At 36.6% G+C, this 27,766-nt stretch overlaps 1 protein-coding gene and 1 long non-coding RNA gene across 3 annotated transcripts in view; one reads left to right on the top strand and one right to left on the bottom strand.

The window, feature by feature from the left end:
- LOC148970541 (uncharacterized) overlaps positions 1-27,766 on the bottom strand; it is a 75,880-nt gene that overhangs the window by 11,221 nt on the left and 36,893 nt on the right. The gene's annotated exons all lie outside the window — the stretch shown is intronic.
- ngfa (nerve growth factor a (beta polypeptide)) lies at positions 29-27,666 on the top strand. Of its 2 annotated transcripts, none has more exons than XM_039681325.2 (3): positions 29-222; positions 24,566-24,680; positions 26,029-27,666. In XM_039681325.2, exon 3 carries the CDS (start codon positions 26,043-26,045, stop codon positions 26,730-26,732), a length of 690 nt encoding a protein of 229 aa, XP_039537259.2. In that variant the 5' UTR covers positions 29-222; positions 24,566-24,680; positions 26,029-26,042; the 3' UTR covers positions 26,733-27,666. The 2 variants fall into 2 exon arrangements, with proteins under 2 accessions (XP_039537259.2, XP_039537258.2); XM_039681324.2 differs by having other exon boundaries at positions 26,032-27,665.

The following is a 27,766-nucleotide window of genomic DNA, read 5'->3' as shown; positions in this document are numbered from 1 at the left end:
GGTCAGGGGAGTAGCTATGGGACTCCAACTTTCAGAACAATCAATTTCCCTTAAGAGAGAGTGGGAGAAGGGCTGGAGTGGATGTCACAGGACCTGGATACTCGCATTTTGAAATGTTGAAGATCGGGCTTTGGGGATAAACCTGTGAAGAGTGTGAGATCTGGAATACAACTAACTTGGGGTTTTGAATTGTCACAAACTTGAGAGGAGAACAGCTGTGAGGTAAGCAGCACTGGGTGCTGATGTCTGATATTATGAGTATTGTGGAATGCTTGTGAATGGACTTGCTACCTGTCAACAAGCAAAGGGGAAGCTTTTAATCTGAAATGAGCCCGTATCCTATGACAGGAAGACTCAAGGTGCTGTTGACAAGAAAAGCTGTGCATGCATTGAAAAGAAATAACTTGAGTGATATACTAGATGGTATCTAGAGGGGAGAGGACCAGCAAAAGTTGGAGGATTTATTAAAAAAAAAAAAAAAAAAAAAAGAGAAGAGAAAAAGGAAACCCCAAGCTGTTTCTGAATGAAATCCAAACCAAACTATGTGGTTTGGAAAAGAATAGCATGTGGTTTTATGAAACCTTGAGTGTTTTGGGATGTGAAATGACATGTATTTGAAGCATGAAGAGATGAACAAGGAGGTCTGATAGGTGATGGGGACCTCTAGACTTTGGAGAAGTATTATTTTCGAAACTAGAAAACCCTAAAACATAAAACCTCTCACTTCTTTTTTATCTGTTTCTTTCCATCTATCCGTCATGCCACTCATGTTACAAAACCAGAGGGTCTCGCTGTCGTTGCCTCATTCCTCTCTGAGACATGGAACATGTTATAGATTATCATTTTCATCTGGGCAGGAGCTGTGGTTAGCATGTCAGCCGGCTTGAGGACCGAAGTTGAAGTCTGAATACGTGAACAGCAGGGAGAAATCAACAGACATGCTTCCAAGGCAGAGGGATTTTATGAATATTTTGGCAGAATGATGTAATAGAAGTTGGAACATACAAATACGACGTCTCTCTTTAATACAAAAGGAGCTGAAAACCGTACCGTCCAGAACAGGTTGGGCAATTCAGTCAACATCTGTAAAAGATAAAGTCCCGCTTGAAGTCTGCATAAGAAAATATAATGATAGGTGTGATTATGTACTGCATATAATGTATCTCTTGATATCATCCCAGAACTGCTTGCCTTGGTGTCTTGGTCCAAATGCAAGCTGACGGCCCTCTTGAAATTGGCTTGGATAAAACCCAAAGTTTACTTGACACTGAGTGAGTGAAGCCTTTCAAATTCCCAGATGCTCTCTTGTCCCGAGGCAGATGGACAGTGCTATTTTCCTTCCATACAATGATGTTGGCTATTATTATTCATGAGCAGGGTCAGGTTTCCCATTGAGCCTGAATTAAAGGTTTCTCTCTGTAGATCTGTGCTCACGTAGCGTAGCGTGCCGCTGTGGTAATGAGAGGTAATGAGGGCTTCTAATGAGGCAGGTGGGCCAATGCCAGCAACTCCCCTGGGTGTTTAAGTTACCCAGACCGACGACTTGAGCCTATAGTTTAGTCCCGGCAATGGCCGTGTGTATAACCCATTGACTATATGGCCTGATAAGACCACACCGACCATCTGGCCAAACAAAATAGATGAGGAATCTATTTCTATTTACCCAACATTCCATGTTCACACACAAAATACTTTTGCAGACCAATAGCTGTGCTCAGCCTAAAAACCTGGCGTCCTCTTTGACTCTCCCTGGCTCACGGCTGATATGATCTGGAATATATAGAATCATCTGACGGATTTCAGAGTTTGGACAGCCCTAGAACTCTTGTGTGTACTTGCCAAGACAGTTTTATGAGTTTTTTAGAGCTTGCTTTGGAGCGCTTCTGTTTAGGATAAGCAGTGTTTGTTTGTGCAGAGAAGGCCGACCTCCGACAGAGAGCAAAATTTAATGCCCCCTATGGCCACACAAGAGCTTGAAAATTGTTCCCATGGTGATTCACGCAACATTCGAGTAGGGAAGTGAAAGTGATAAATGAATAGAATGACTGCATAATGAGGCACGAAGCTGGAATCCATCAACGTCAGTAAAGAAGTGCTAAAAAATAATAAAAACATGTGCTTTACAAGCGTGACTGTTGGTACAGGTTAAGTCAGACGAATTCTGTAAATTAGCATTAAGAGGTTTATGCATAATCATTAGTAGATCGTTGCAATGCCAGAATTCCCACATCTTTGAAAGAGCCGTTCAACCTCAATGTTTTCTCTGTTGGGGGGGTTCTAAAACTTAGTAAATCAGATCATGCAATGACATCTAAAAATCTTTGTACGAAGAAAAGGATTGTTTGCATGCCCAGACAGATGCTAGAATGTATTCATGAAATCATTCGCAAGAGGCCTATAAACTCTCTCCAAAAATCTGTCTCTCATTTAGAACCCTGATGCGATTTCGGTCATCATGTTTATAGAAGATTATTCCTCTGTTCCAAATACATCATACAGTTCTTTGCCAAGCTATGAATTGCATCCCAAGTGCTTGACTATACATACTTTACTCTTTTTTTTTTTTGCAGGAATTAAACAATTAAAATGTTCTGCAGCTTTGTTTCTCATACTTATATTCAAGACAAGAGCTGTTTCTTAAATTATTTCATATTTTTGATTTTCAAATGACATTGGCACTAAAAAGTTTGAAATTATAGTGAAAAGATTTCTATTTTGCTTTTCAATGTAAACTATATTATTAGTACTTCGTTATTTAGTAAATTCAATGAGGAGAAAATGTTGCTGCAACCCATGCTACATATTCTTCCACATATCGTTTTATTATTGAAAAGAATATCACATCACGTTGTTTTGAACATTAAAATTAAAGTTGTTCTCTTTTGTTAGGCACTTTGTTCTTCCGGTTTAAAGTTGAAGCAACGTCAAAGAAGTTGACATGTTGAGCCTGTGAATTGTGAAGCTCTACATTATGTATTACATGGAATGCAATCTGATTTTCATCCAGTTGCTGTGCTGGATTATACAGTTCTGTAAATACCACCTATTGTTTTGCTGTGGTGTAGGGTGGCATTTGATTTTCTTCTTCATTACTTTAAAAAAAAAAACAAGAACATACTGTATATGAATATGTAAATCTTACATTATTGTCTCTGAGTAAACTACAAAAACGCAAATTTGTTAAAACAGTGATGTCAAGCACATGTGTATTACGTGTTCAGTCTATTGGAGCGTAGTGTTTCTTTACAACGTGACATCGCCATCTACTGGCCTGGCATGGATAATACAGCGATTTTAGTAGTTTTCGCAGTTACGTGAATAACATTGTCGTCTTTATCTGAAAAACGACAAAGGAAAACATTTTCCGTTTTAATACATCGCTGTCATGTAAATGTACCCTCATTCTTGGAATCCACAGTTTGTACTTCATATTTTGCAAACTGCCATTTTCTTTGTACTGTAAGTTAAAGGTTACATCTATGCCTTTCACAGATGTTCACAGATGCCTCTCCCTTTCGCTCAGCTAAAACACAAGCATGTTTCATCTAATCCTTGAGAGCTGAGGATGTGCACAAGTGACTAATGATTCATTTTCGGGTTGAAAATCTGCACTAAAATAACAATTGGGAGAAGTTTGCAGATGATATATGCCATAATTCGACATACAACAACCGCAGAGCATGATGCCCTTACCTGCACCCCGCCCACTGCATTTGTTTTTATTTCATGGACAGATGACATGTTTTGCAGTGCTTGTCTCTACACGAGATTGTCTCCAAAACATACAGTGAACTGACACACACAATCTGCAGGCTTTGAACTAGCCGCAACCACTTTCCCCTTGTGGGCCCTGACTTTACATTACTACTTTGTCTTTTGCTACTGCAGGTGGGTGAGTAGACATGTATTTTCATGTTTAAGATTAACAGATGATTCAGACAGCTGTGAGAATATTTACTGTTACCATGCAACTTAATGAATTGCTCACCAAATGCGTGCATTGGTAGTTGGTGAAAAACGTGCTCATGGGAGTTTATCAACATGAGGATTTTAGGTTACATAGTATGTGAATGAAATTTGCATTTTTGTCGTTTACACAGAGACAATAATGGACGATTTACAGATGAATATACAGTATGTTCTTGTTTTTTTTTTGGTTTGTTTTTTTAGTAATGATGATGAATAAAATCAAATGCCACCCTACACCACAGCAAAACTATAGGTGTTATTTACAGAACTGTATCAGCCAGCACAGCAACTGGCTAAAAATCACATTTCAATACATGTAATAAATAATGTGGAGATTCACAATTCACAGACTCAACATGTCACATGTCTTCTGTGACGTTGCTTCAACTTGAGTCTTGTAACTGGTCACTATTTGCATTTTTAATAACCTTGACTTAATTTTAAACTTAGTACAAATATGTCACGGTTATTGAAATGGTCGCAAAAGCTGAATGCATATTGATAATTATATGAAAAAAAATATATAGCAAAATGGAGTTACACCGCAGATCACGTCAACTACCCACATTCAAAGCTTTCCTGTGTTTCACGCAAATTTGCAAATATGTATCTGCCTATGCTTCCTATACAAAAGCACCCATAATACTTTTCATGAAATTAGATCTTGTGGATGATTCGGTTCATTCAAATCAATGCAACAACTAACATAAAACTGCTTTTAATAGTTGTATTTGATTCATGAAATTGCAGACAATTCCAATTTTGTCAATTGTAAACTAAGGAGCGAATCCACAAAACTGTGCCACTTTTGTGCAGCAGTTATTACATTTTCAAAAGTGTTTCTTCAAATTTGGGAACTTTTATATCACAGGGGTTGGATTTGATTAAAACTAACAGATTTCAGATTTTATTTGTGTTACATTAAGTTCACTTGGCAACTATTTACAATCCCTTCATCCTTTATATTTTCAAATGTTTAGTTCATGACTTTTGGAAAATTGTGCACAAATGACAGAAATCGCCTAAAATGTCTGTTGGGCATTAAATAAAGCAGTCAGAGTGTGTTTTAGGGAGTTTATTTTCTAAATGTTCTAAATGAACTGCATTCGCCTCAGGTTGTGCGAGTTTGTTTTTGCGAGATTTTGCTCAGATTGTTTGCTCTGTTACAGTTTGCGATTCCTTTAGTCAACGTGCGCACTGGTTACGGATAGATTGCACTAGTAGATTTCTGTCTGACAATATGTGTGACTTCTTGCTAACTTCTCACAAAATGAGTTCCACATTGGATTCACAGCCTTTAGATCTATGGGATCTACAGCAACCTCCCACATTTCCGCTGTGTGTGGCCTAAGAAGAATTATCACGCACCTTTACAGAGCATGTCTGGCCATTCGTGTCTGCCTGAACCTTCTAGCCTGAGTCATTCTGTTGGCACTCACAGCTGCTCAGCAAGATTGGTTGTACGACTTTAGAGCTCATTTCCTGCCGTCATAAACGCTCACTAGCAGCAACCTGTAGACGGTTGTGTGAAGCCTTCAACCTGCTTACACCTCCAGGCTATTTGAAGAGATGATGTAGATTTTGTAAATATATGGCGTAATCTGATTAGCTTTCGTTTTGATGATCCATAGAATGTAGTTAGTCATGCTAACCAATGGATCACTGGTTTTCACCAGCTGGAACACTGCCTTATTTCAATAAGCCTAATTTGTGTTTGCATTAAGATGTTATCATTCTAACAACAGTGTTTCTATACATTATATAAGGTTAGAAATCTCACAGAACAGGTCTCTGACTCATATCAACAACAATGCAGACGTATCGCTTGACTTTTACGTTTAGAAGCACCAACAATCAGTGGCGGATCAAGAGATTTTTTTTCCTGGGGTGGCAAAGGGGTGGCATGAGGTTTCAGGAGGGGGGCCATGGACATTATTTATAATTTAAAATGCTACGGTTTTCATTGAATGTGTTTTGTTCTCTACACTACATTACACGGAGTGGGAGTCAAATCAGAGACGTAACTGGGTATTTGGATGGTGTGGGTCTTAATTTGTGAATTGTGGACCCTTTCTCTGCGTAATCCCTATCAACAGTCTGTGTAGTCTATACATAAATTGTGCTTTGTGAAAAAGCAATTCTAGGGGGGTTTGGGGGTATGCTCTCCAGGAGATAAAAAAAAGCACTTTTGTCAAACATAAAAATAGCATGTTGGTTGAAACCATGTCGTACAATTCCAATTCATCTCTATGTCAATTGAATCTTAATCCTTAGTAAAATGTAAATACTTTGACTGGATACATACTTTTTAACAAGGCTGCAGAGCCATAAACGGCTGTTAACAATGTTACTGTTTATGTTCTCTCTAGTTGATCATGATTTTTGTAAGTTTGGTCATGGCACTGATACATCGTATGAAATACCAGTCTTCAATAAACCAAATTCCGGTTGCTTGAAGACTTTAGTGGTGTTCAGATGTGGAATGTATAGTGGAATTTTAGTTTTATTTTTATTTTTTTTCTAAATGCATGCTCACACAGTGTATTTTAATATCATATAATATAGCCTAATAATATATATGTCCAATAAAGTTGTTTTCATTTCCTATTTCATTTTATCAGACAATAGAACAAGTGGCTATAAAATAGGGAATGACAAAATGTTGTATGTTAAAAATATATGAATTGACAGAGAGTTTGGGAACAGGATGAAAGCTCTATAAGCAGAAAAAAAGGAAAATAAAATGGTCAAACTAAATTCTTTAAATATAAAACAAAAGAGAAGCAGATAAGTGATAAGTCAGTGCAAACTCCTCTCAGCCATTCACTGAACAGGGGAGATGCAGAGAGAGAGCGACGGCAGGGAGAAAGCAAGAGCTCACCTCACTAGATTTGTTGCTAGTCTTTTTTTGGAAAAAAAATGTCGCTAATGGGGTCTGAAAAGTCGCTACATATACTGTAGCAACAAAGGTGCTTAGCTGGCAACACGGACTGGCGTGAGTGACTGGTGAAATTTCGCGGGGATCAATGCTGTGCTGGCGATGGGTGAAACCATTGTGGATTTCTGTTTGAAAGGAGTTTGGAGGGGGTATCCTTGGCCTTCAACGGGTAGGCTATGAACATAAAATATACTTAAAAAATATTATCTGTTTTATAAATGGGGTGGCAACAGTGGTGGCAAGACTGTATCCCAGAGGTGGCAGCTGCCACCCTTTGCCACCCCGTAGATTTGCCCCTGCCAACAATTACAATCTCAACATCAACACTTGTTTGTTGTTATTAGGTGGCTCTATGGAATACTTGATTCTGATTGGTCATTTCTGGCTTAGAACTAGATTCAATTGCAGAGGATTTAACTAAATCGTGGATTTTTTTTTCCGCATTTTGAACCTCATGCCAGTGTTGTCAAATACATATACACCTTCATATTTTTGATGGTCCGCACATAAAGTAACAATAATGTATTTAACCAAATCAAAAACATATAGGCCTAGACATTTCTAAACATTTAATCCAATATCTAATTTAAATATTTTAAATTAGATATTGGATTAAATGCCAAACCATGTTGCTGGAAATAGTACACTTTTGAAAACAGCAGAGCTAGTTACGCCTCTGGAAAAAAAGATTATCGTCACTACCTTTTATAGTAACTCCAAAATGTAATTGTACTGAAACAAATGCAATTACCTTAGAGTAGACAACTTAATTCAACTATTCTAATGAAATGTATATGTATATAAAAGATAAGAATTAGCCAACAAGGAATGAGCACATCTGTCACACATGACTTTATCTCATATTTGTTGAAGTACGTATCAACCCTGGGCCCAGTTGGGCCCAACCCTAATGAAAAAGTCAAGATCCAGTCTTAATCGTCTTAAATTTGCACTTACTTCCAATCTTAAAAGTATACTGCAGATAATACAATAGTAATGAACTATAATGCCATTTAAGTTAACTTAAATAGAGTACGCTTTCTTAACACACTTAAGCACACTTTTGGCGTGCTTTAAAGAAGTGCATTCATTTTGATGTGTTGACTAACATACTAAAGCACAAGTACTTTTAACTGAAGTGTGTTATTTAATATCAAATTTTAAAGTAATATGTTAAATTTAGTAAATTGCCATTTTTAATGAGTAATTTCAAATATATTTAAAAACATACAAGTTTCAAACGAACTGACAAGAGATTTTTTTTGTTTACCACAAATGCTTCAACAGTACACTTTAACCATATTTCAAAGACAATAGAAGTAATCATGAAACTATAAGTCAAAAGCACTCTTAAGTTCAATTAATTGCATTTCATATAAATTAATTATATAATACATTTCCATCAATTGCAAATAACATGGAATTAAGTGTCCAAAAACATTACATTCAGTTTGCACTTAAGTATAGTCTTGTAATGTATATTATTTCCATAATGAGTTCTCTTTTAAAGTGTACTTTTTTCAAAATCGTACAGAGGATGTGCAGTATGCTCACTATCTGTAAAGGGTTCACTTGTTAGGAACTATAACATTCCTTTTTGAAGTAACTTAGTTACCAAAACCAGTTGAGGGCTGTACATAACACCATACATATTTATTGGCTGTCAGCTATGGTAAATCATGTTAAGATGAGTGCAGACAGCCGAAGGTCAAGTTTAAAGGAACTGTTTTGAACAGGAATGGCCACAATGAAAGATGTTAAACCTATTGAGACTAAGTCAAGAGGAACGAGCTCTCCTCCCAACAGCATAACGACAAGAATTCCTGCTTGGCAAGCCTGTCTCCAATCCCAGAGTGAACAATCAAATTCTCACCAACTGAGGGGAAATATGGCATAGCATCAACTAGAACATAGTCATGTCTCATGCAAAAACTCTTGAATGTCAAGGCTGTAAAACTCTAGCGTTATGGAAAAGACGTTAGTCTGACATTCAAGGTCTTCCCACCAACAATCATACAGGAATTGAAAAAAAACAGTGGAACAATTATGAGTGTCGAACGATGAGAAAAGTGATTCCTGGTCAACTTTATAGCTCATTTGAGGCTGGTTAGCCGACTGGTTGGCTCTTGCAATGACAGTATGGGAGAGTTCATTAGGAGATTATTAAACACGGTCACACTTCTGAAATTCACAGGCCATTGAGATGTTATGGGCCTCGTGAGATATGAGAGACAAACAAATGTGTTCCCAAAAAACATAAGCCAGGAACTTGCAGTTCAAAAGTCTCTAGCAATGGTAGGCTGAGGGATCAGAAAAATGTGTTGAACTTACTTAACAGCTCAAAGGGTTGAACTTACTTAACAGCTCTTTAACACATGAATTTGCACCTGCTTCTTATTCAATAACCACTTGAAATCCAGTTTAGCAGGGCACTAGAAGTAAAGACATAGTTCTGAGTCATTTTCAATGGCTATTGCTAGTCTGCCTAATCTTAGTAAGTGCAAATATGATGTTATCATCAGGTGTAATTCATTCTTAGTGAATTCCTCCAGTTTTGAGTGTTTAGGACCTGGTGTAGGTCCATAAATTGTGGCTTTACAATATGATTTCATGGATGTGTAGTTTTCTCTAAAGCAACTTAATCTCATTTGGAACTCAAAAGTGATGTTAATACACCCTTAAATCATGCTTGAAACTAAATATCATGGCTCATTTGAGATTGAAGTTGTGCAAGTTAGATTATCTGTTCACACTGTACAAGACATTCAATCTAACCATTAGCAATCAGCCACCATTTGAATAATCTTTTAAATTGTGCAGTATTAGCTCATCTTCTTTTCATAATAACTCTGAATGTGATATTCATTGAGATGTCATTGAAAAATGATTCCCACTTCCTCATGCCACCATACAATTTCAGCCTCACTCAGACTTCAATTAGCACCATAACAGCCTCATAACGAGACATGCCAAAATCTCCTGAAACAAACTGATAAAATGTTCGCGTTGGGATTTAAAATGTCTATCATTATGAGTTTGAATCAGCTGCTACTTTTCACCCTGGCTGTATTTGCTAATTACAGCTTCCTCTCAGAGCTTTGGTGAATAGGATAGTCAGGTCTGTTCATTGAGAAGACTTGCTGCTCTACAAGTCAACATTCTTTCTTTAAATTGGAAAATGTTATTTTTATATAGCTGATAATGCTATTTTACTAAGCACCACATTTCCTCTTGTAATGAGATTGTTATGGTATAGAGCGACGGTATGACATTTCGCAAACCATTACATTTTTCTTTTTTTTTTAAATATATGCATTCAATTGAATTTGCCAGGTAGGAATTAGCAATTTTTCCAAAATCGCGTAAAGGAGTTCTGTTTTATCCACAAGCGAACAATGTTGAATAACTAGTCAATACATTTCCACTTAAAAGTTCTTGAGAACACTGGAATACCATTCAGTACAGGAATGTTGTATTTATTAAACAAACCTTTGGAACACTACCCTTATTTGCTATTGGTTGATAAACAGTTAGCCCCACCCTAAAATCACACCATTAGTTTGATTCTTGAACTAATTCAGTCGGTTTACCTGTCAAGCCACTTCACAGAATAAAACCAAAGACTTTAAGGCCACGTTTACACAAATCCGGGTATTTAGAGAAACAAATATTTTCCCCCTCTCCGTTTTCAATAATAACAGTTATAAAGTCTTTAGAAATAATCGTTTTCTGTGATAAAAACAGGGTTTTCGTGTAAATGAGAGGCCAAACCGCAGGGAAATATCTGTGTTTTGCCTTTGTGTAAACGGGGCCTTGATGTACAAATACGGTGCACTAAAATTTTATGATTGGGAGAAAGTGCAATGCGCAATATGGCAGAATAAGTCAGACCCTCTAAATAAAAGAGCTTAGATAGGTAAGATAAGATAGATAAGAAGATGGATAGGTTATCCATCTTAGCAGTCATGCTTAGTAACACATGTACCATCACAGAGTGCAAGAGTGAAAGGGGACCCTCTCAAACAGTGTCGTGCCGCGTTCTGATTGTTATTTAAGTGCCATGCACCGGTATTGCAGTATACTAACAAATTAATCTCATAACAAAAATAAACACCGGCATTTGAACCGGTATACCGCCCAGCACTAACGGATAGTACACGAATTGGGACGCAGCATTGGTAAAACAACTTTGGAGAATTTGTCATTTCCCCATTCAAAGAGACAGAAGCTGCAGTTGCATGACTAAAATATCTGCACTGAGGCGTTTAAAAGATGGCTGCCGAGTGAAATTACTTCCCTTAGGGTACTTTGATTGAACTGTATTGAACATTATTGTAGTTCCATGATGACGCAAGACACACATTCGAAGAAGCATGGGATGAAACAATGGACGGTTTATTGAACCAAAGAACCGTTTTGAATTTAACAAATCAAAAAGAACCAAATTAAAAAAGCTGACTTTCAAATCTGACTTTTCAACTTAGTTTGAAATGTTAATTTATGGACATGCTTAATGGCTCATTAAGTGCATACAAGGAGCATGCGTGCTACTTTGGATGTGCATCTTGCATCATGTTTCAAGAAACATGACCAAACCTCTGACGTTTGATCCGGCAATATACTGTGGGACCATTGTTACATTTACGCAACAATATACCCATGAGTCATTCACACAGATCCGCAAAAACGACTAAAAACGCTGTATTCTCCTGCCAAGCCATTAGATGGTGATGAAACGCTATAGATTGAACACACGAAATAAGCATGTGCTGTCATTGTCTTCAGAAATTTGCGTTTTTGTTGTTTACACAGAGATCGTTTTCAAAAACCTCAACTTTGAAACCCATTTTCAAAAGTTTGCATTTTCAGGCACCCAAAACGCCGTTTCCGTGTAAATGATTGGCCAAAACGCATAAAAAAGTTTTTCGTTTTAGTTGAATATATAGATATAGAATTTATTACATGTAAGCTTGCTTATTTTTTTCCAAGAGCAAGATCTATAAACCCTAACAAGAAACTGCTTCTAACACCAAGTCAAGAGCTATAGTTCCAACCACACAAACTTGAGATGCTGTTTGTGAATGTTAATTGGAACTCAGTTTTGGGAAACACCAAATCTTTGAACTATGCTAGTAGATAGATCTTGCGCCCATAGTTGGCTAACAACATTTTTGAGAAACGTGGCCCTGGTTGGGATACTCAAACAAACAGACCGATGTTTTGAGAGCATCACAGTGTTTACACTTTTTAGGTAGTCAACTTACCAGTGGCTTATTTAAAGACTTCTCTACATTTTCAGCTGGGATATGAGAACATATTTTAAAACTGAAGTAAATCACTTTTGAGGAATTCTCCAAACTTCTTTAGACTTTGCTACTTCAGTTTTATTTTAATTATTACTGAATGCGCATTTGCTCATCTCTTTTTTCCAAAATGTTTTTTTTTTCTCTGAAGCAATCAGAACTATAACAAATAGCTCACCGTAAATTCAGAAACTCTATACTCAGAAGCAGCGAGTTGATTTGGCTGCATCACAATGTGAAAACAAATGAACTAATGTTCCCATCATTTAGTGTTGGCACCAAACACAAGGCTCAAAGCCATATCAAAGCCATATCAAATCAACTGTTAAGAGTGGGAGTTGTGCATTGCAGCAGTGCTTATTTAATCAAGAAACGCTTAGATAAAGTCTAAAAGCAGTACTCCGAGTTCAGACAAAGACTTGACCAAGGGACACAAATGATGTACAATTCTCACTTACAGCCCTTGTCCTCTCGTCTCCATCTGTTTAAATTGTTTGGAGGAAAGGCTTTAAATGATCTTAGCTGTCAGCCTATCCAGGAAGTCGTCAGGTTTGTTTGGGAAACATTTGGCTGTCCTGTGAGCTATTGGAGAGCTCACCTCAAGTGATTTCTCATGCCTGAGAGCTTTGAGAAAGACAACAGCCTGTACAACCATCACTGACCCAAAGAATGTGCTGTACCCAAAAACTATGTATCACCGTCAATATTTGCTTAATATTTTATATTTCAAAAAACAACAACTTTGGTCCCATGTTTTCTTTTCTTAGGTTAATCGTTTCTGTGATTTCCTTGTCAAATAATAAGAAAAAAAAGCAATGGTACAAGTTCGTAATTTTTCGACTTAATGCATCTGAATTGATTTTCAAGTATTTTTTTTTCTATGAGAATTTTTGGACAAAAGTGGTCAAAAGGTAGATTTTTACCACAATGCTCTCACATCCTAAACAAATTTCACGCTACTTCCTGTTCACTGTTGTACTGTCTACAAAACAGCAGCTGTGTTTAAAATACGATTTCACAGCTGTCCCAATGGTCGCTTTGTCTTCTGCCAAATTTACGATGTACAGACATCCATGTGTGTGTACGCACTCTATGTATCTGTGTCCATATGTGTTTGTGCAACTCATCATTAACATAATAATGTTTGGTATTCCATCTGGATGGTCCGATGTTATTCTTTAGCTCTTCAACAGAAATGCATACAATCATTCCTCAAATTCAGTGCAGCTTTTTGGACACATCCTCTGCTGAATTCTGTGCGGAAGTCTCGCTTTCATGCATATTCCCCAAAGATAACCGTGGAAGATTTACTTTGTGCAAAGTTTGATGGATGCTTTAGATCGTAGAGCAGATACAGGTCAGGGTAACATTTTTCTGCTGTCAATTACACAGTGGTATTTTCCACAGATTTAATTTTTATTACTATGAAATGAGTTTGATTTTGGAGTTAAAACTAAACCAAGTGATTTTAAATTGTCCTGATGTTGAAGATATTTTTAAACCAGTATGCTGTTATTTTTCTGTGAAACATAAAAGAGAGACATTCTTAAGAATATCCACAGCTCTTTTCCTTATACGTTGTAAAAAGTGATCAGTTGACCAAACTTTAAAAAAAAGTGAGGAAACCTGTTGCCTTAAAATTACTGAATAAATAAACCATGCGTAATTGGAAAAAAAAAAAATAAGCTGTGGAATTATTAAGGTCACATAATTTTTTTTTTTTTTTTTTAATGCATGAAGTCTACTTAATTTTAAAGCAACAGGTTTCCTCTTTTTTTTTTACTTAATTCAACTATTTACAGCGTAACAACAGGTCACTATGGCCATATCTTTCAAGCTCAAAAACAACATAAATGTAATAAAATAGGTACATACAGCATTTTGTGTTCATTTTTGTCCATTTTAAGCTTGACACATGGTCAATATGAACTATCATTCTGTAAAAGCGCTGTTGTGTACTATTTCAAAATTATCAATTTTTGTTCACCCTGTTTACCATTGAAGAAATAACAGCATAAAGGCTTAAAACGACATGAGGGTGAGTAAAAAATTATTATTACTAAATATTTTAATTAAAGTAAAGACTGTTATAACTGTGCATCAGGCTTTTTCACAGTCTATGTTGTGCTGTCACTCTGTTTACTTGTTTTCAGTAAATACATTTTTAGGTACACCAAACATCATTTGATATATGAGATTAATTGATTTTGGAAATAAGTGCTGTGTAAAAATTAAGAGTATGCTCATTAATTGTCTGTGTACATGTGCATGTATATCTTATTTATATTCACAATTATTCAAATGACAAAATACAATTATTCCTTTAATTTAAAATATTTTTTTTTTTTTTGTGCTAAGGCTTTTTACCGGAACCATTTAAAATAAAAACGATTCATAGTCTTTAATGTTTAAATGAAATGCATATTTTGTCATTATATTTGCTCATCCTCAAACCTGTATGGAAAACAAAAGTAGAATATTAATGTGGTGAATGTCTTTGCCACTCTTTCACCATACGGCAAAACTGAATAAGGACAGTTTCTTAAATAGTTTCTAAAAAATTACTATTTTCCAAGTCAAACTTCTCGTGACACAAAGCTTAGGTTTTAAGTAAAATCTTCCCCTCCTCAGTCCACATGCATAAAAATACAGTACCTCGTTACACAGAGGTAAATTTTTTCAACTACTTTAAATTACATATTACATTTTAATTGTGCTATTTGGATGTTGTTGTTTTTTTTTTTTTTTTTTTTTTAATGATGGTCTTTGTCCCCACTCACTCACATTACATGAAAAAAGAGTGTCCGTACATTTTTTTTTATCATATCTATTTTCCAGAATTGAAAAGTTATATGGGTTTGAACATCATGAATGTGTGTAAATGATGTCAATTTAAAATTTTGGCTGAACCACTTATCCCTTTAAAAGCCGTTCTGGCGTGTATCAATATCTGTTGAGTTCAAAACAGCTGTGAAATACTGTTATAATGATTACAAAAGATCGAGGGAATTATATATCAAAAAAGCAATCAGATGAGTTTACATTCACACAGATTAGCATAATTAACTATGCGTATTCCTGCTATGATGCATTAAGTGTGAAACTGCTAATGGATTGTAAAACACATACTGCAGTTGTGACACAATCTAAACACACTTACAGTTGTACACTGTTCTAAAAGCACATTCAGTTCATTTTTGCTGTTGTGTTCTCTGTTCTTCTCTATATATAGCAGTATATTAAACACTTGATCACATGCATTTGCAACAGTTAGTAAGGAGAGAGGCAACGCTCTGTGCCAACAAGAGCTCAACTTATTTGGTATTTTTGTAACAGAATAACTCTATGAAGTCTGTCAGACAAATGCTCAGCCATTTCTCATTCTCTCCTATGCTTCTCTTTGTCTTATTCTCTTTCCTTCTGTTATTTGTTGATAAAAGAGGCCATCTATCTTTAGCTGCTTCATTATCTCTTATGTGCTGTCAGCACCTCAGAAAAGCTGTGTGCTTTGACAAAATACACTGTCGATACTCACAACCAAATCTTTTAACATGTCGCTAAACCTGCTGACATGCATTCAGTCAGAAATGAAGTTGCATGTGTATGTTCTGCTCTTGATGTTATGTTACATAATTTGTGTTAAAGTGAACAAGTGCAAATTAGTTGTACTTTAGTGCTGTACTTTTATTGTTTTCCTTTTTTTCTTTTTTTATTGTTGTAGCTAAAAAATGAGAACTGCGCAGTATAATGAGTATTGGATCCGATTTAGTCATATATATGACGGGTAAGTTTAGGACAGGTTTGGTGGATATGGGTAGGTTTAGGATAGGTTTGGTGAATGCGGGTAAGTTTAGGACAGGTTTGGAGGAATGGGTAAGTTTAGGACATGTTTGATGGATATGGGAAAGTGTAAGACAGGTTTGGTGGTATGGTTAAATTTAAGACAGGTTTGGTGGTATGGGTAAGTTTAGGACATGTTTGGTGGATACGGGTAAGTTTTGGGCATGTTTGGTGGTATGGGTACGTTTAGAACAGTTTTGGTGGTATCGGTAAGTTAAGGACAGGTTTGGTGGTATGGATAAGTTTAAGAAAAGTTTGGTGGTATGGGTAAGTTTAAGACAGGTTTGGTGGATACGGGTAAGTTTAGGACAGGTTTGGTGGTATTGGTAAGTTAAGGACAGGTTTGGTGGTATCGGTAAGTTAAGGACAGGTTTGGTGGTATGGATAAGTTTAAGAAAAGTTTGGTGGTATGGGTAAGTTTAAGACAGGTTTGGTGGATACGGGTAAGTTTAGGACAGGTTTGGTGGTATTGGTAAGTTAAGGACAGGTTTGGTGGTATGGGTAAGTTTAAGAAAAGTTTGGTGGTGTGAGTAAGTTTAGGACAGGTTTGGTGAATACAGGTAAGTTTAGGACAGGTTTGGTGGATATGGGTAAGTTTAGGACAAGTTTCGTGGTATGGGTAAGTTTAGGACAGGTTTGGTGGTATTGGTAAGTTTTGGACAAGTTTCGTGGTATGGGTAAGTTTAGGACAGGTTTGGTGGAATGGGTAAGTTTAGGACAGGTTTGGTGGTATTGGTAAGATTAGGACAGGTTTGGTGGTATTGGTAAGTTTAGGACAGGTTTGGTGGTATTGGTAAGTTTAGGACAGGTTTGGTGGTATGGATAAATTTAAGACATTTTTGGTGGTATGGGTAAGTTTAGGACAGGTTTGGTGGTATTGGTAAACTTAGGACAGTTTGGTGGTATGGGTAAGTTTAGGACAGGTTTGGTGGAATGGGTAAGTTTAGGACAGGTTTGGTGGTATTGGTAAGTTTAGGACAGGTTTGGTGGTATGGATAAATTTAAGACAGGTTTGGTGGTATGGGTAAGTTTAGGACAGGTTTGGTGGTATTGGTAAGTTTAGGACAGTTTGGTGGTATGGGTAAGTTTAGGACAGGTTTGGTGGTATGGGTAAGTTTAGGACCGGTTTGGTGGTATGGGTAAGTTTAGGACAGGTTTGGTGGTATGGGTAATTTTAGGACAGGTTTGGTGGTATTGGTAAGTTTAGGACAGTTTGGTGGTATGGGTAAGTTTAGGACAGGTTTGGTGGTATTGGTAAGTTTTGGACAAGTTTCGTGGTATGGGTAAGTTTAGGACAGGTTTGGTGGTATTGGTAAATTTAGGACAGTTTGGTGGTATGGGTAAGTTTAGGACAGGTTTGGTGGAATGGGTAAGTTTAGGACAGGTTTGGTGGTATTGGTAAGTTTAGGACAGGTTTGATGGTATGGATAAATTTAAGACAGGTTTTGTGGTATGGGTAAGTTTAGGACAGGTTTGGTGGTATTGGTAAGTTTAGGACAGTTTGGTGGTATGGGTAAGTTTAGGACAGGTTTGGTGGTATGGGTAAGTTTAGGACCGGTTTGGTGGTATGGGTAAGTTTAGGACAGGTTTGGTGGTATGGGTAAGTTTAGGACAGGTTTGGTGGTATTGGTAAGTTTAGGACAGTTTGGTGGTATGGGTAAGTTTAGGACAGGTTTGGTGGTATGGGTAAATTTAGGCCAGGTTTGGAGACACATTATTGGAGAACTATGATGTCAAAATACTCATTAATTAGCACAAAGTGTAAGCTCGTAAAAGAAAATGAATTAGACAACGTTTGCCTCAGCATTGCAGGTTATTAAAAGAGAATAGCTCACTGTAGATTTAAGAGGCTTGTTTTATGAGGCTCATTTGTGGCTTTTCCCATGTCATTAGGCATAAATTAAACCCCATTATGAAAACATGCGCTATTGTAGTTAAGTGTGATGGGAATGATTTCAGGAATTCTGGTTAAAGGGGAGTTTTGGGAAATGCAAAGTGGATATTTTAGGGTGTTTAACTGGTCACCATTGCTTTTAAGTTCTTAATCAGCTCCATTTTTTCACTTTATTTCAAGGGGCCACTTTAGACATTCGATTGACTAAAAGTATCTCTGCAACGGTGATAAGAGTATAAGTTGACAATCTGCTGCTTAATATCTACTAACTCTTTATTTTGATGCCCTTTTCTGGGGCATTCCACTGACTACAAGTAACTTTGCAACTACATGTCAACTTATGCTACAAACCCGAATCCTAACACCTAACCTAACAGTCTATTAACAGTCCTGCTACAGTCTAATACTCTAATGAGAGATGGCTGAATGTCTAAAGTGGACCATTGGATATCATCTTTGAAGTGTAACCTTATGTGTAACTTTATTTTTGCTTTCACTTGTTTAATGTAAATGGTTGTCCAGTGTCATTTATTGGTAACTCTTTATTTCGATGATCCACTTTAGCCATTTCACTGATTATAAGTAACTTTGCAACTACATGTTAACTAGCAATCATTAGAATATTAGGCCTTGTCCACAATAATATGCTTTCATTTGAAAACATCTTTTTCTCTCCGTTTTGGTCTTCTGTTCAAAATGAGATGGCGTTTGTCAATGAAGACGGAGTTTTTTGAAAACGCTCACTCAAATAGATAAATCTGAAAACACAGTTTTCGCATTATAGTGTGGACTGTGAAAATGGAGGCTTTTGAAACTGATAATGCACCTTTACACATGTGATGCATATTGTAACCATAATATCTGATTATACCAGTATTGTTGTGCCTGCTATTTACTTTTATGGTCTAGCTAAATGTTCCTTTGTAGAATCTTCATATCAGAGTCATGTTAATATGACAGAAGTTGAATGTGTGTTAGAAATCAGGAATGGTGAGAGAAAATTGTGCATGTTAAGTTTTTCATCTTCAAACCAAACTTGGGTCTCAAGCCGCCAAACTTTAAATCCACAAACTAAAAAGGGCGACCTCGAACTTAAATTAGACAGCTTTTTAAACTACTCATGACCATTATGGATTTTTTTTACTAACTCTTACAATAACCGTTTTTTTACAATATCTGTTAAGGGAATAGATTGTTCACTGAAGATTTGTTACAACTGTGGTGTATTGCAGCTATAGTTTCTAACTGTGTGGGAGGCCATTTTTCATAAATCAAAAAAAAAAAATCCTAAAAGAAAAATCTTAACATTGGCCTTTGGTGATGAGGAGCCATCAATGGTCTTACTTGTAACTATATTCTTATTGTAACAAATGCTACAGTTAAACATTACAAGAACTATGTTACTTTTTCATGGCCAAGAAAGAGCTTTAAATGATGAACTTTTTTGATGTATTAACTTGATTGATTTTCCCCATGTGTAAAATGTTTTATGCTAATAATGACAGATAATAAGAAAAACTAGCTTTCAGATATATCTGAAAGTTATGACAGGAAGTTAACATTTTCAGTATAAGAAAATCTTAAAAGATACTTAAGGCTAACTAACTGTCATAAGCCAATTTTGCATGCTTGGAAAAATTTGCAGGACCATCAAAATGAAACTTAAGTGATTTTTTAATACAAATATTACACGCCTCAGGGCAGCATGCATAATAATTATTTTTTTTAAAGAATGTTTTGAGGGAAAAAAACAAGTGATTTTTAAAATGTTTATTTGCACTGAAAACTAAAAGCAAATAGCTCCATTTACACGTGCAGATCAGCTTCCCTCTTGCCTCCTTTTTTCTTTTCCTCTACAGGAAGGTTAGTCATGATGGCTTGTGTTATTTTTACCATTAAAATAAACAGAATTGATAACAACCACAAACCTCAAACCACTGTAATCTCTCACAAAACCCCTCCTGTCATCACCAATTTCTGGCAAAGACTGATTCAGGTGCCAGCCTGTGTTTTAATGTCATGTGATGAATGTTAGACATTAAGAAAGTCTGTGAGTGAAGAAAAAGTGCATTCTGAGCACCGCAGGTTGGAGGTCTTCAGTAAACCATTCTGACCCTCGGTGGCTGTGCTGCGCGGTGTGTTTATATGCGTTTCGCCAAAGAGAGTTCGGAGCTAATTTATGTAGCATTCGAATACAAAGAGTCCTCAGCGCTACAGAACTAGAGGGCTAGTCATTGTGTATCAGTTTGATGAGTGTGTGTTTATACATGCTGCACATGTGCTGGTGAGGACTTCTGAACCGGTACAAGAGAGCAGCAGCTCCATTTCTTTCAAAATAAGAATCATAACATTTTTTAATCAGGTTACTTAAAATGTGTTTGGGTCAAAAGTTTCGGTCAGAGCCATAATGTTTCTTCAAACTGTGACATTAAGGTTCCTAAAGAAGTTGCCAACTTGGTTAATATGTTCCGCCATTTAGAGTTATGTATCAGGTTTAAAACAATTAAAGCTCAATGAACAACATCTGTGACTCACTTATAAACTTATGGCAGGGAATGGGGTCGATTTTTGTAGAGCAGAAATGTGTAGCTTATAATTTTATAAAAGCACTACCATTAATTATCCGGTTAAAAAGTGTGTATTATTTGAGTTGTAAAACTGTTCTTGTAATTTGTATATATGGGGGTTTAGATGTTGGCAATGCAAAGAAGTATTGGCAAGTACTTTTAAAAGGTATAGTATCCATACGTCCCATTCACTCACTCATGAAAAATAATTACACGCAGCGTACTTTTAAAAATAAAAGATTAAATATTACAGAAAAAAATTAACTTTAAAAGAACTTGCATTTGTTAATTAAATGAAAATGTATTAGCTTAAATTTATATGAATATAGAGTATTCACTGTACAAAAATATATGATCAATAAGTTATAACAACACGTTTTTACATTGCTTTAACTCATTTAAATAAGTTACACTTTTTTAACTTTTTTTTTGGTATACAAGATTTAAATAAATAAGTCCAAGTTGATTGTACTTGTGGGAAAGTGGGACTTTTGTACATCTTTAAATGTAATTTCCGAATGAACTACTATTGTCTTTGAAACATGGTAAGCATATTAAATATACATTAAATACGCCTTAATGTAACTTCTATTGTGCCTTGTTTATCATGCATTAAAATATATTTGTAATAACACATCTGTATAATGAAGGTGCAATTTAGTACATTTTATGTATAACATTGAATAACACACAACAGTTAAACGGCACACTATGCAGGAATTCTGTTTTTGTCAAACAGAGTACTTGTATTTAACGTTACTGTCGTAACTACCCAGTAGCACTCACGGCCTGATAACCCTTTGAAACTGTTATATTAAGGAAAAAATATTGCATAGTGTGCCTTTAAATAAGAGATCTAGGGGGTGTTTATGGGTGGGCCTCACGCGGTCAGATTATCTTCTCCTTTTCCTAGTCTCTTCCAACCGCATTTTCTTAGTTTTTTCCATCGCTGAGTATCACGTCTGAAGTGTCTTAATGCTTCATATGTTGTTGTTGATGTGTGTGACGACGTCATTGTCGTAAAGCATGGAGTGATTCGCGCGAGATTTGTCAGGGGTGCTCCTCTCAAACTTGCATTGCTGGTTTTTCCAGCAGCGTCAAATCCCCCCCCCCCCCCCCCCCCAAACTCATAGTATTTGCCCTACTATGAGTTTGGTTACCACCGAAATGACTTTGAAGCTGTTATATTAAGGTACAAATCTCACATAGTGTGCCTTTAAATTTATATCCAAGCGCTTTATGTTAGTCAACACATCAAAAAAAGTGTACTTCTTTAGAACATTACAGAATATAATTAAAACAATGTTTTAAAATGTGCTTTACCATCAAACTATTAATTACAAAATGAACTTTAAAAGTGCACTTAAGCGTGTAAAGAAATAGCCCTCTCTAAGTTCCCTTATACTGTAAGTGGCATTTCATTCCAATAATATAATACACAAGTAAAGATATACATTATGCAATGAAAAAATATACTTTTAAGGTTTGGAGTACACTACAAGTGCACATTCAATACAATTAAGCGCACTTCCTTTCACATGGGCTTTACTGTAACACAGATTTCCATTTTTTTTTTAAGATTATGATAATTATAAATAAAAATAATACAATTAGATTCAATTATTACATTTAAATATTAAATCAACCTTCATGGTAATCAACATTATGCCACAAATGCTGTTGATCGAACCAGGAAAACCTGGTAATTGACTTCAAACTAAAACAAATGATAAAACACAAAGAACAAAACACAAAATGTGTTTACAGCAATTGATGTAAAGAAGAGATTTGGTTAATCTTATCTTGACACTACAAACTACATTAAATTTTCATGTAATATTATGTAGATGTTGGCGTTCATACACGGTGCAATCCTGACACTTAAGACCTTCTCCTGTCCTTGTATGACAGACTTCTCACTGAAAGCAAAGTTAGGTGACATCTGGGCAACATCATGTGTGTGAGAGCAGCCCCAGACGCAAACAATGGGTGCGGCCTCAATCTGTGAGCTGAATCCCTCAGCTGCAAAACATATACAGCGAAACATATACAGACAGTATGTGCGGCTGTATCGCTTTATTGTTTTAAGTTCTGGTTCCGGCCTGTTTGTTTGCTTGAAAGTTTAGTCTACGCCTTGCTGCCATGTGCAGAGCTGAACTAGTGACAATGAATGCCTCTATTTACTCCCCAGAAGTGTGGAGGAAATGTTAGTGCAGTTTTGCCCTCTAGTGGTGACTGTGAATAAAGCACATCTTTCTTTCTATCCATCCATCCATCCATCCATCCATCCATCCATCTATCTATCTATCTATCTATCTATCTATCTATCTATCTATCTATCTATCTATCTATCTGTTTATCTGTCTATCTGTCCATCCTTCTATCCATCTATCTATATATCTGTCTGTCTGTATGTCTGTCACACGCACACAAAGGCACACTCACATATATTTACACTGCATGTTTCTTGAGTAGAAACTCCTCATATTAGAATGATTTCTGAAAGATCACGTGACACTTATGTAATGATGCTGATACTGGTTAAGACTAAAACTTTTTTCAATGCAAACAGCCTGTTTCGTTTTTTTTTTTTTTTACACAAGTACAGTACATGCACACAGTCACACAAATCACACACAAAGTGTGATCAGCTGAAAGCAACGGTGTGCAGATTGCAGACCATCTGCTCACTATTCTCCTGATTATCAAAGTTGAGGGTTGCATTTTCAGTTCATGCTTATGCTTTGATTGTGACCATTGCACATTATTAAAAATATCCATCAAACCTTTATGAATCCTGCATAGATGTTGTGCGGTGCATTTTGATCATTATTACTATAATTACACAATAACCATTACAATTTCACACGCTAGGAAGCCTAGAGATTATGCCAGCACAGATTTGGCATTACGCCTGTTCTTTGGCGTTACCTTATATAAATAGAGTGGCAGTGTTTGGAAACAGGCTTGTCTCTCTGTGTTCAATGCGTGACTGTTTTACAGTACAATAGATTGTGCTGGGATTCTCTCTCTCTCTTTCTTTTTCAAAAATATTGACTTTAAATGAACCACAAAACATTTTGTGTGGAAGTTTATTATTTGTGGTGTAAATATGGAAGAGGCTGATGTTTGCAAGAGATTGTAACTAAATTGCTTTGGACCAATTTAGTTGGATTGTACTGAATTTAACATTATGTATTGTTTTTGACGCAATAATAAGGTATGTTGGTTATTGAGTTCTCCTTTTAATGAATTCCTTGTTTTGCTCTATTAAAGCTTCCATAAGTGGCGATTTTAATGTCAATTCAGAAAGCTCAGCATGATGGATGGTTTCTAATGAAACACTTTCTAGTGTGTGGTTCAGATGGGGCAGAGGTCTCATTATGAAGTGTAAAATTTCACACTTTTAATGGAATGACACTTTAGGTGGTTAAACATTGCAGGCAGCTGAAGTGACTCATGGCCCGGGTGAACATATGGGTAAATAGAGCTTAACCCTGACCTTTTTGTGTGGTTTCCGAAGTATTTTCCTCATTTATTTTGTTCTTTGCAAAAATAAAAAAAAGACAAGAAAAACATCAGCCCCAAGAATCACAATAAGTTAAATATGGGGGGGGGGGGGGGGGGACAGTTAAAAAGGTACAAGGCTTTTTTTTTTTCATTTAAAATTAGCGCATTACAAATAAAATCAAATTATAAATTGATTATAAATATAACAACAATATATTTTTAAGTTCGTTGTAAAATCAATATATTCGTTTTTTAAGAGTCTGGACTCGAGGCTGTCATTTACAATGCTTTGTGGGGTACTGTAGATCTTTATTAGGATTTTTTCTTATTGTTTTAATGTTTTATTTTTATTTTTTTTAGTAATGTATATCATCAGCTAACAACCTCCCAGCTTTTATTGTTAAAAATAGATTTCTCTGTTGCACACTGTTCATGCAGCCACATTATTTCTGATGTGAATACTGAGAGAAAATTATATCAGACCACTGAACGCATATACTTGGATGTTAACGAGCCACGCTCTGTGTTTGTGTGTGTTTTACAGAATAAAAGCAGACACACAGGCCAGTCCTGATGGCAGGCGCTTGGGGGTCAGCCTGCACTGGACTCTGGCTCTAGCAGCCCATTGGGCCCTCACTTCAACTCTGAACATTTCACAGGTCAGTGAGCACACACACACACACACTATTGTTTCACAATATTAGTGATGGCATTGGATTGAATTCCATCGATTTTATCTCAGCTTAATGATATTTTCTAATCCCCTAACCAAATACCAATCAAAGAAATATGCGCAAAACACTACATTTGAATAAAACCATAATTTTGATGATTTATATGCTTTTTAACTAGTGGGGACCAGTAAAATCTCCTCACTAGCCAAGTCGTAATATTTCACTACACAAGTTTTACACATTTGGCCATTAAAAGTAGTTAAACAAGTACACACTCTCTCTCTCTCACACACACACACAGAGAGAGAGAGAGAGAGAGAGAGAGAGAGAGAGAGAGAGAGAGAGAGAGTCTGAAATGCATAGTGTTAAAAAACAATTATAATTTTATTAAAAGACATGTTAATACTTTATTTTAAGGTGACGAAATAACACATTACTACATGTAGTTCCTATTATTATAATATTATTATGCATAATTATAAGTAACTAAACCCCAGACTGATCTCATGAAATGGCGTATGTATGACACGCCAATTCGTGTTTCCATTTTTGGCGTGTTATCAACACGTATAATCGCTTTTCAGCGTGTTTATGAACGCTGTTGACTTTACTTTACCGTTACATTACTGTATATATAAATATAGGACCTACCCCAACCCCGTCCCCCTAAACCTACCCGTCACTTGGGTTAATAGCATTTACAAGTCTTCTCCTACCTTCCAAGAAAAAAAAATATATCACTCCCCAGATGTAGTTAAACATTTTGCTTCTTTTCGCTCGGACATTTAACGTCGTAGACATACACGCATACACATGGATAGCTCAAAAGGCGTATAGGTAACACGCCACTTGACTTGAAAGTGGCCTGTATGTTTACGCAAAAGTGATGTCATGTTGCTAACCCCAAAACAAAACCCTTACCAAAACTTTTAGCAAGTATGTGTAGTTTATTAATACTACTCTGTACTTATTTGAGTAAGTACAATGCAACTACGTCCCCTTAAAATAAAGTGTAACCAAAGACATTAACACTATTATTAAGCGAAGTGGCATTGACCAAAGTGAAAGTAAAGACATTTAAATAGTTACAAAAAAATTTTTCTTTTGAAAAAATGCTATTCTTTAGAACAACAACATAATAAACTAGATCTAGATCATCATATTGTATCATGCATAGCTCAGTAATATCTTCAATATGAATAGATCTTTTTTCCTGCTGCCCTTTTAACCAGTCCGCAAACCAGGCCACCTTACAGACAGAAAGTGTTTCTAATAACTTGAGAAATGAATATGAACACTTCCATGCTAATGATTGTTTTTGTCTCTTTGCCAGCAGGACGAGTGCCCATGAGGTCGTTGACGCTGGCCCTGCTCGTCCTGATTAGCATCCAGGCTGCACTCATCATGGGAGGCCACACCCAGGCGCAGGGGCCAGCCAATCAGCACGCAGCAGCACGACACTCCCCAAAGCCTCACGGCCAATCCAAGCAGGACTCGCATTATGAAGACCAAATCCCCACCGTGGACCCCAAACTCTTCAACAAGCGACGCTACCGCTCACCACGTGTGCTGTTCAGCGAAGTGGCCCCTACGGAAAATGAAACTGGAGGCCCCAAACGTCCACGTGTCCGGCGGAAGGCTAACGACTTCTTGCATCGTGGCGAGTACTCTGTGTGCGACAGCGAAGAGCACTGGGTCGATAACCTGACCCGTGCCACAGACTTAGCGGGCAATGAAGTCACAGTGCTGCCACACGTTCGTATCAACAACATTGTGAAGAAGCAATTCTTCTATGAGACCACGTGCCGCGTGTCGAAACCCGTCGGCGCCCCCAAGCCAGGTCAAGGAGCCAGTGGCGTTAAAGCTGGAACCTCTAGCTGTCGTGGGATTGACAACCGGCACTGGAACTCGTATTGCACCAACACGCACACGTATGTGCGTGCGCTAACAACCTACAAAAACCAGATCGCCTGGAGGTTCATCCGAATCAACGCCGCTTGCGTGTGCGTGCTCAGCCGCAACTCATGGAGGCATTAAGTGATGCATTGACTGGTGACTCAGCCAACCCACTGCAGCCTCCTGTCGCAAGCCCCTCCCACCCATCAATGACAACAGCCGTACTGGTGATCCGAGACCCCGCCCCTTTTCTGTTCTGCTCATGACATCACAACCCACTCCCCTCCTACCCTACCTCACTCTGTAAATTATTGGTTGTTTAAGTTATGAGGACTGCATGACATATTTATATAGTTTATACGATCAGAATATAAATATAAATATATATATATATATATATGTGTATATACAGTATACATAAAGCAAGCTTTTGTTGTGTTGTTGATGCTCTTATTTATTAAACACCTCACTACAGTATGTCAATGCAAGACTGCTTCTGTCGTAATCTCATTCAATGATCATTTGAACTTATTTTCTGAACCAAAGCAGTTAGCCTAACTATTCTACGAGATGCAGATTTCTTATGAATTTGTATGAAAAAGCATGAAGGTCCATTTTGCGCAAATGTACAAATGAGATTATGCAAATTTATATGAATTGGCCACCAATTCATCAAAACGTAAAAATAGTTCAGAATTACTATGAGATTGTGATGGATATGGAAGCTTGTTTCCGTTATAGAATAAAACAGTTAAAAAGATAATTGTCACTTTCTAACAATCCAGACTTCTTTTTGTCAGAATTGCAAGATTATATTTCGCAATTCTGACTTTTTTTTTGCAGTTGAGTTCTCACAAATCTGAATTTAGAATTGCGAGACCATCAAGTCACAATTGCGAGAAAAAAAGTCTGAATTGGGAGATAAAAAGTCTATTTCAGTGGCGGAAGAAAGTTTCCATAGTTTGAAGAGTTGCATACAGAATCAATTTAACCTTCATTTTGTGAATAACAAGTCTTGAGTGTGCTATTTATTTTCAGTTTTTATAAATGTTATACTTTTTATTAAATCTATGATTAAAGATTAAAGTGTTGGAGTGTTCACAAGTAGGATGCTTTATTATTAAAGTGTGTAAAAAGTTGATGCTTTTTCTGAAGGCAAATTAGATTGCATCAAA

Source organism: Pimephales promelas, chromosome 20 (assembly GCF_988280905.1).
Source record: "Pimephales promelas chromosome 20, fPimPro1.hap1.1, whole genome shotgun sequence".
NCBI classification, from domain to species: Eukaryota; Metazoa; Chordata; class Actinopteri; order Cypriniformes; family Leuciscidae; genus Pimephales; species Pimephales promelas.
Note: the sequence above shows the minus strand (reverse complement) of the source record. Positions and strands in the feature narration are given on the sequence as shown.

Excerpts from the sequence above, each read along its gene's own strand:
- ngfa (XM_039681325.2), top strand. The coding sequence starts at position 26,043 with ATGAGGTCGTTGACGCTGGCCCTGCTCGTCCTGATTAGCATCCAGGCT.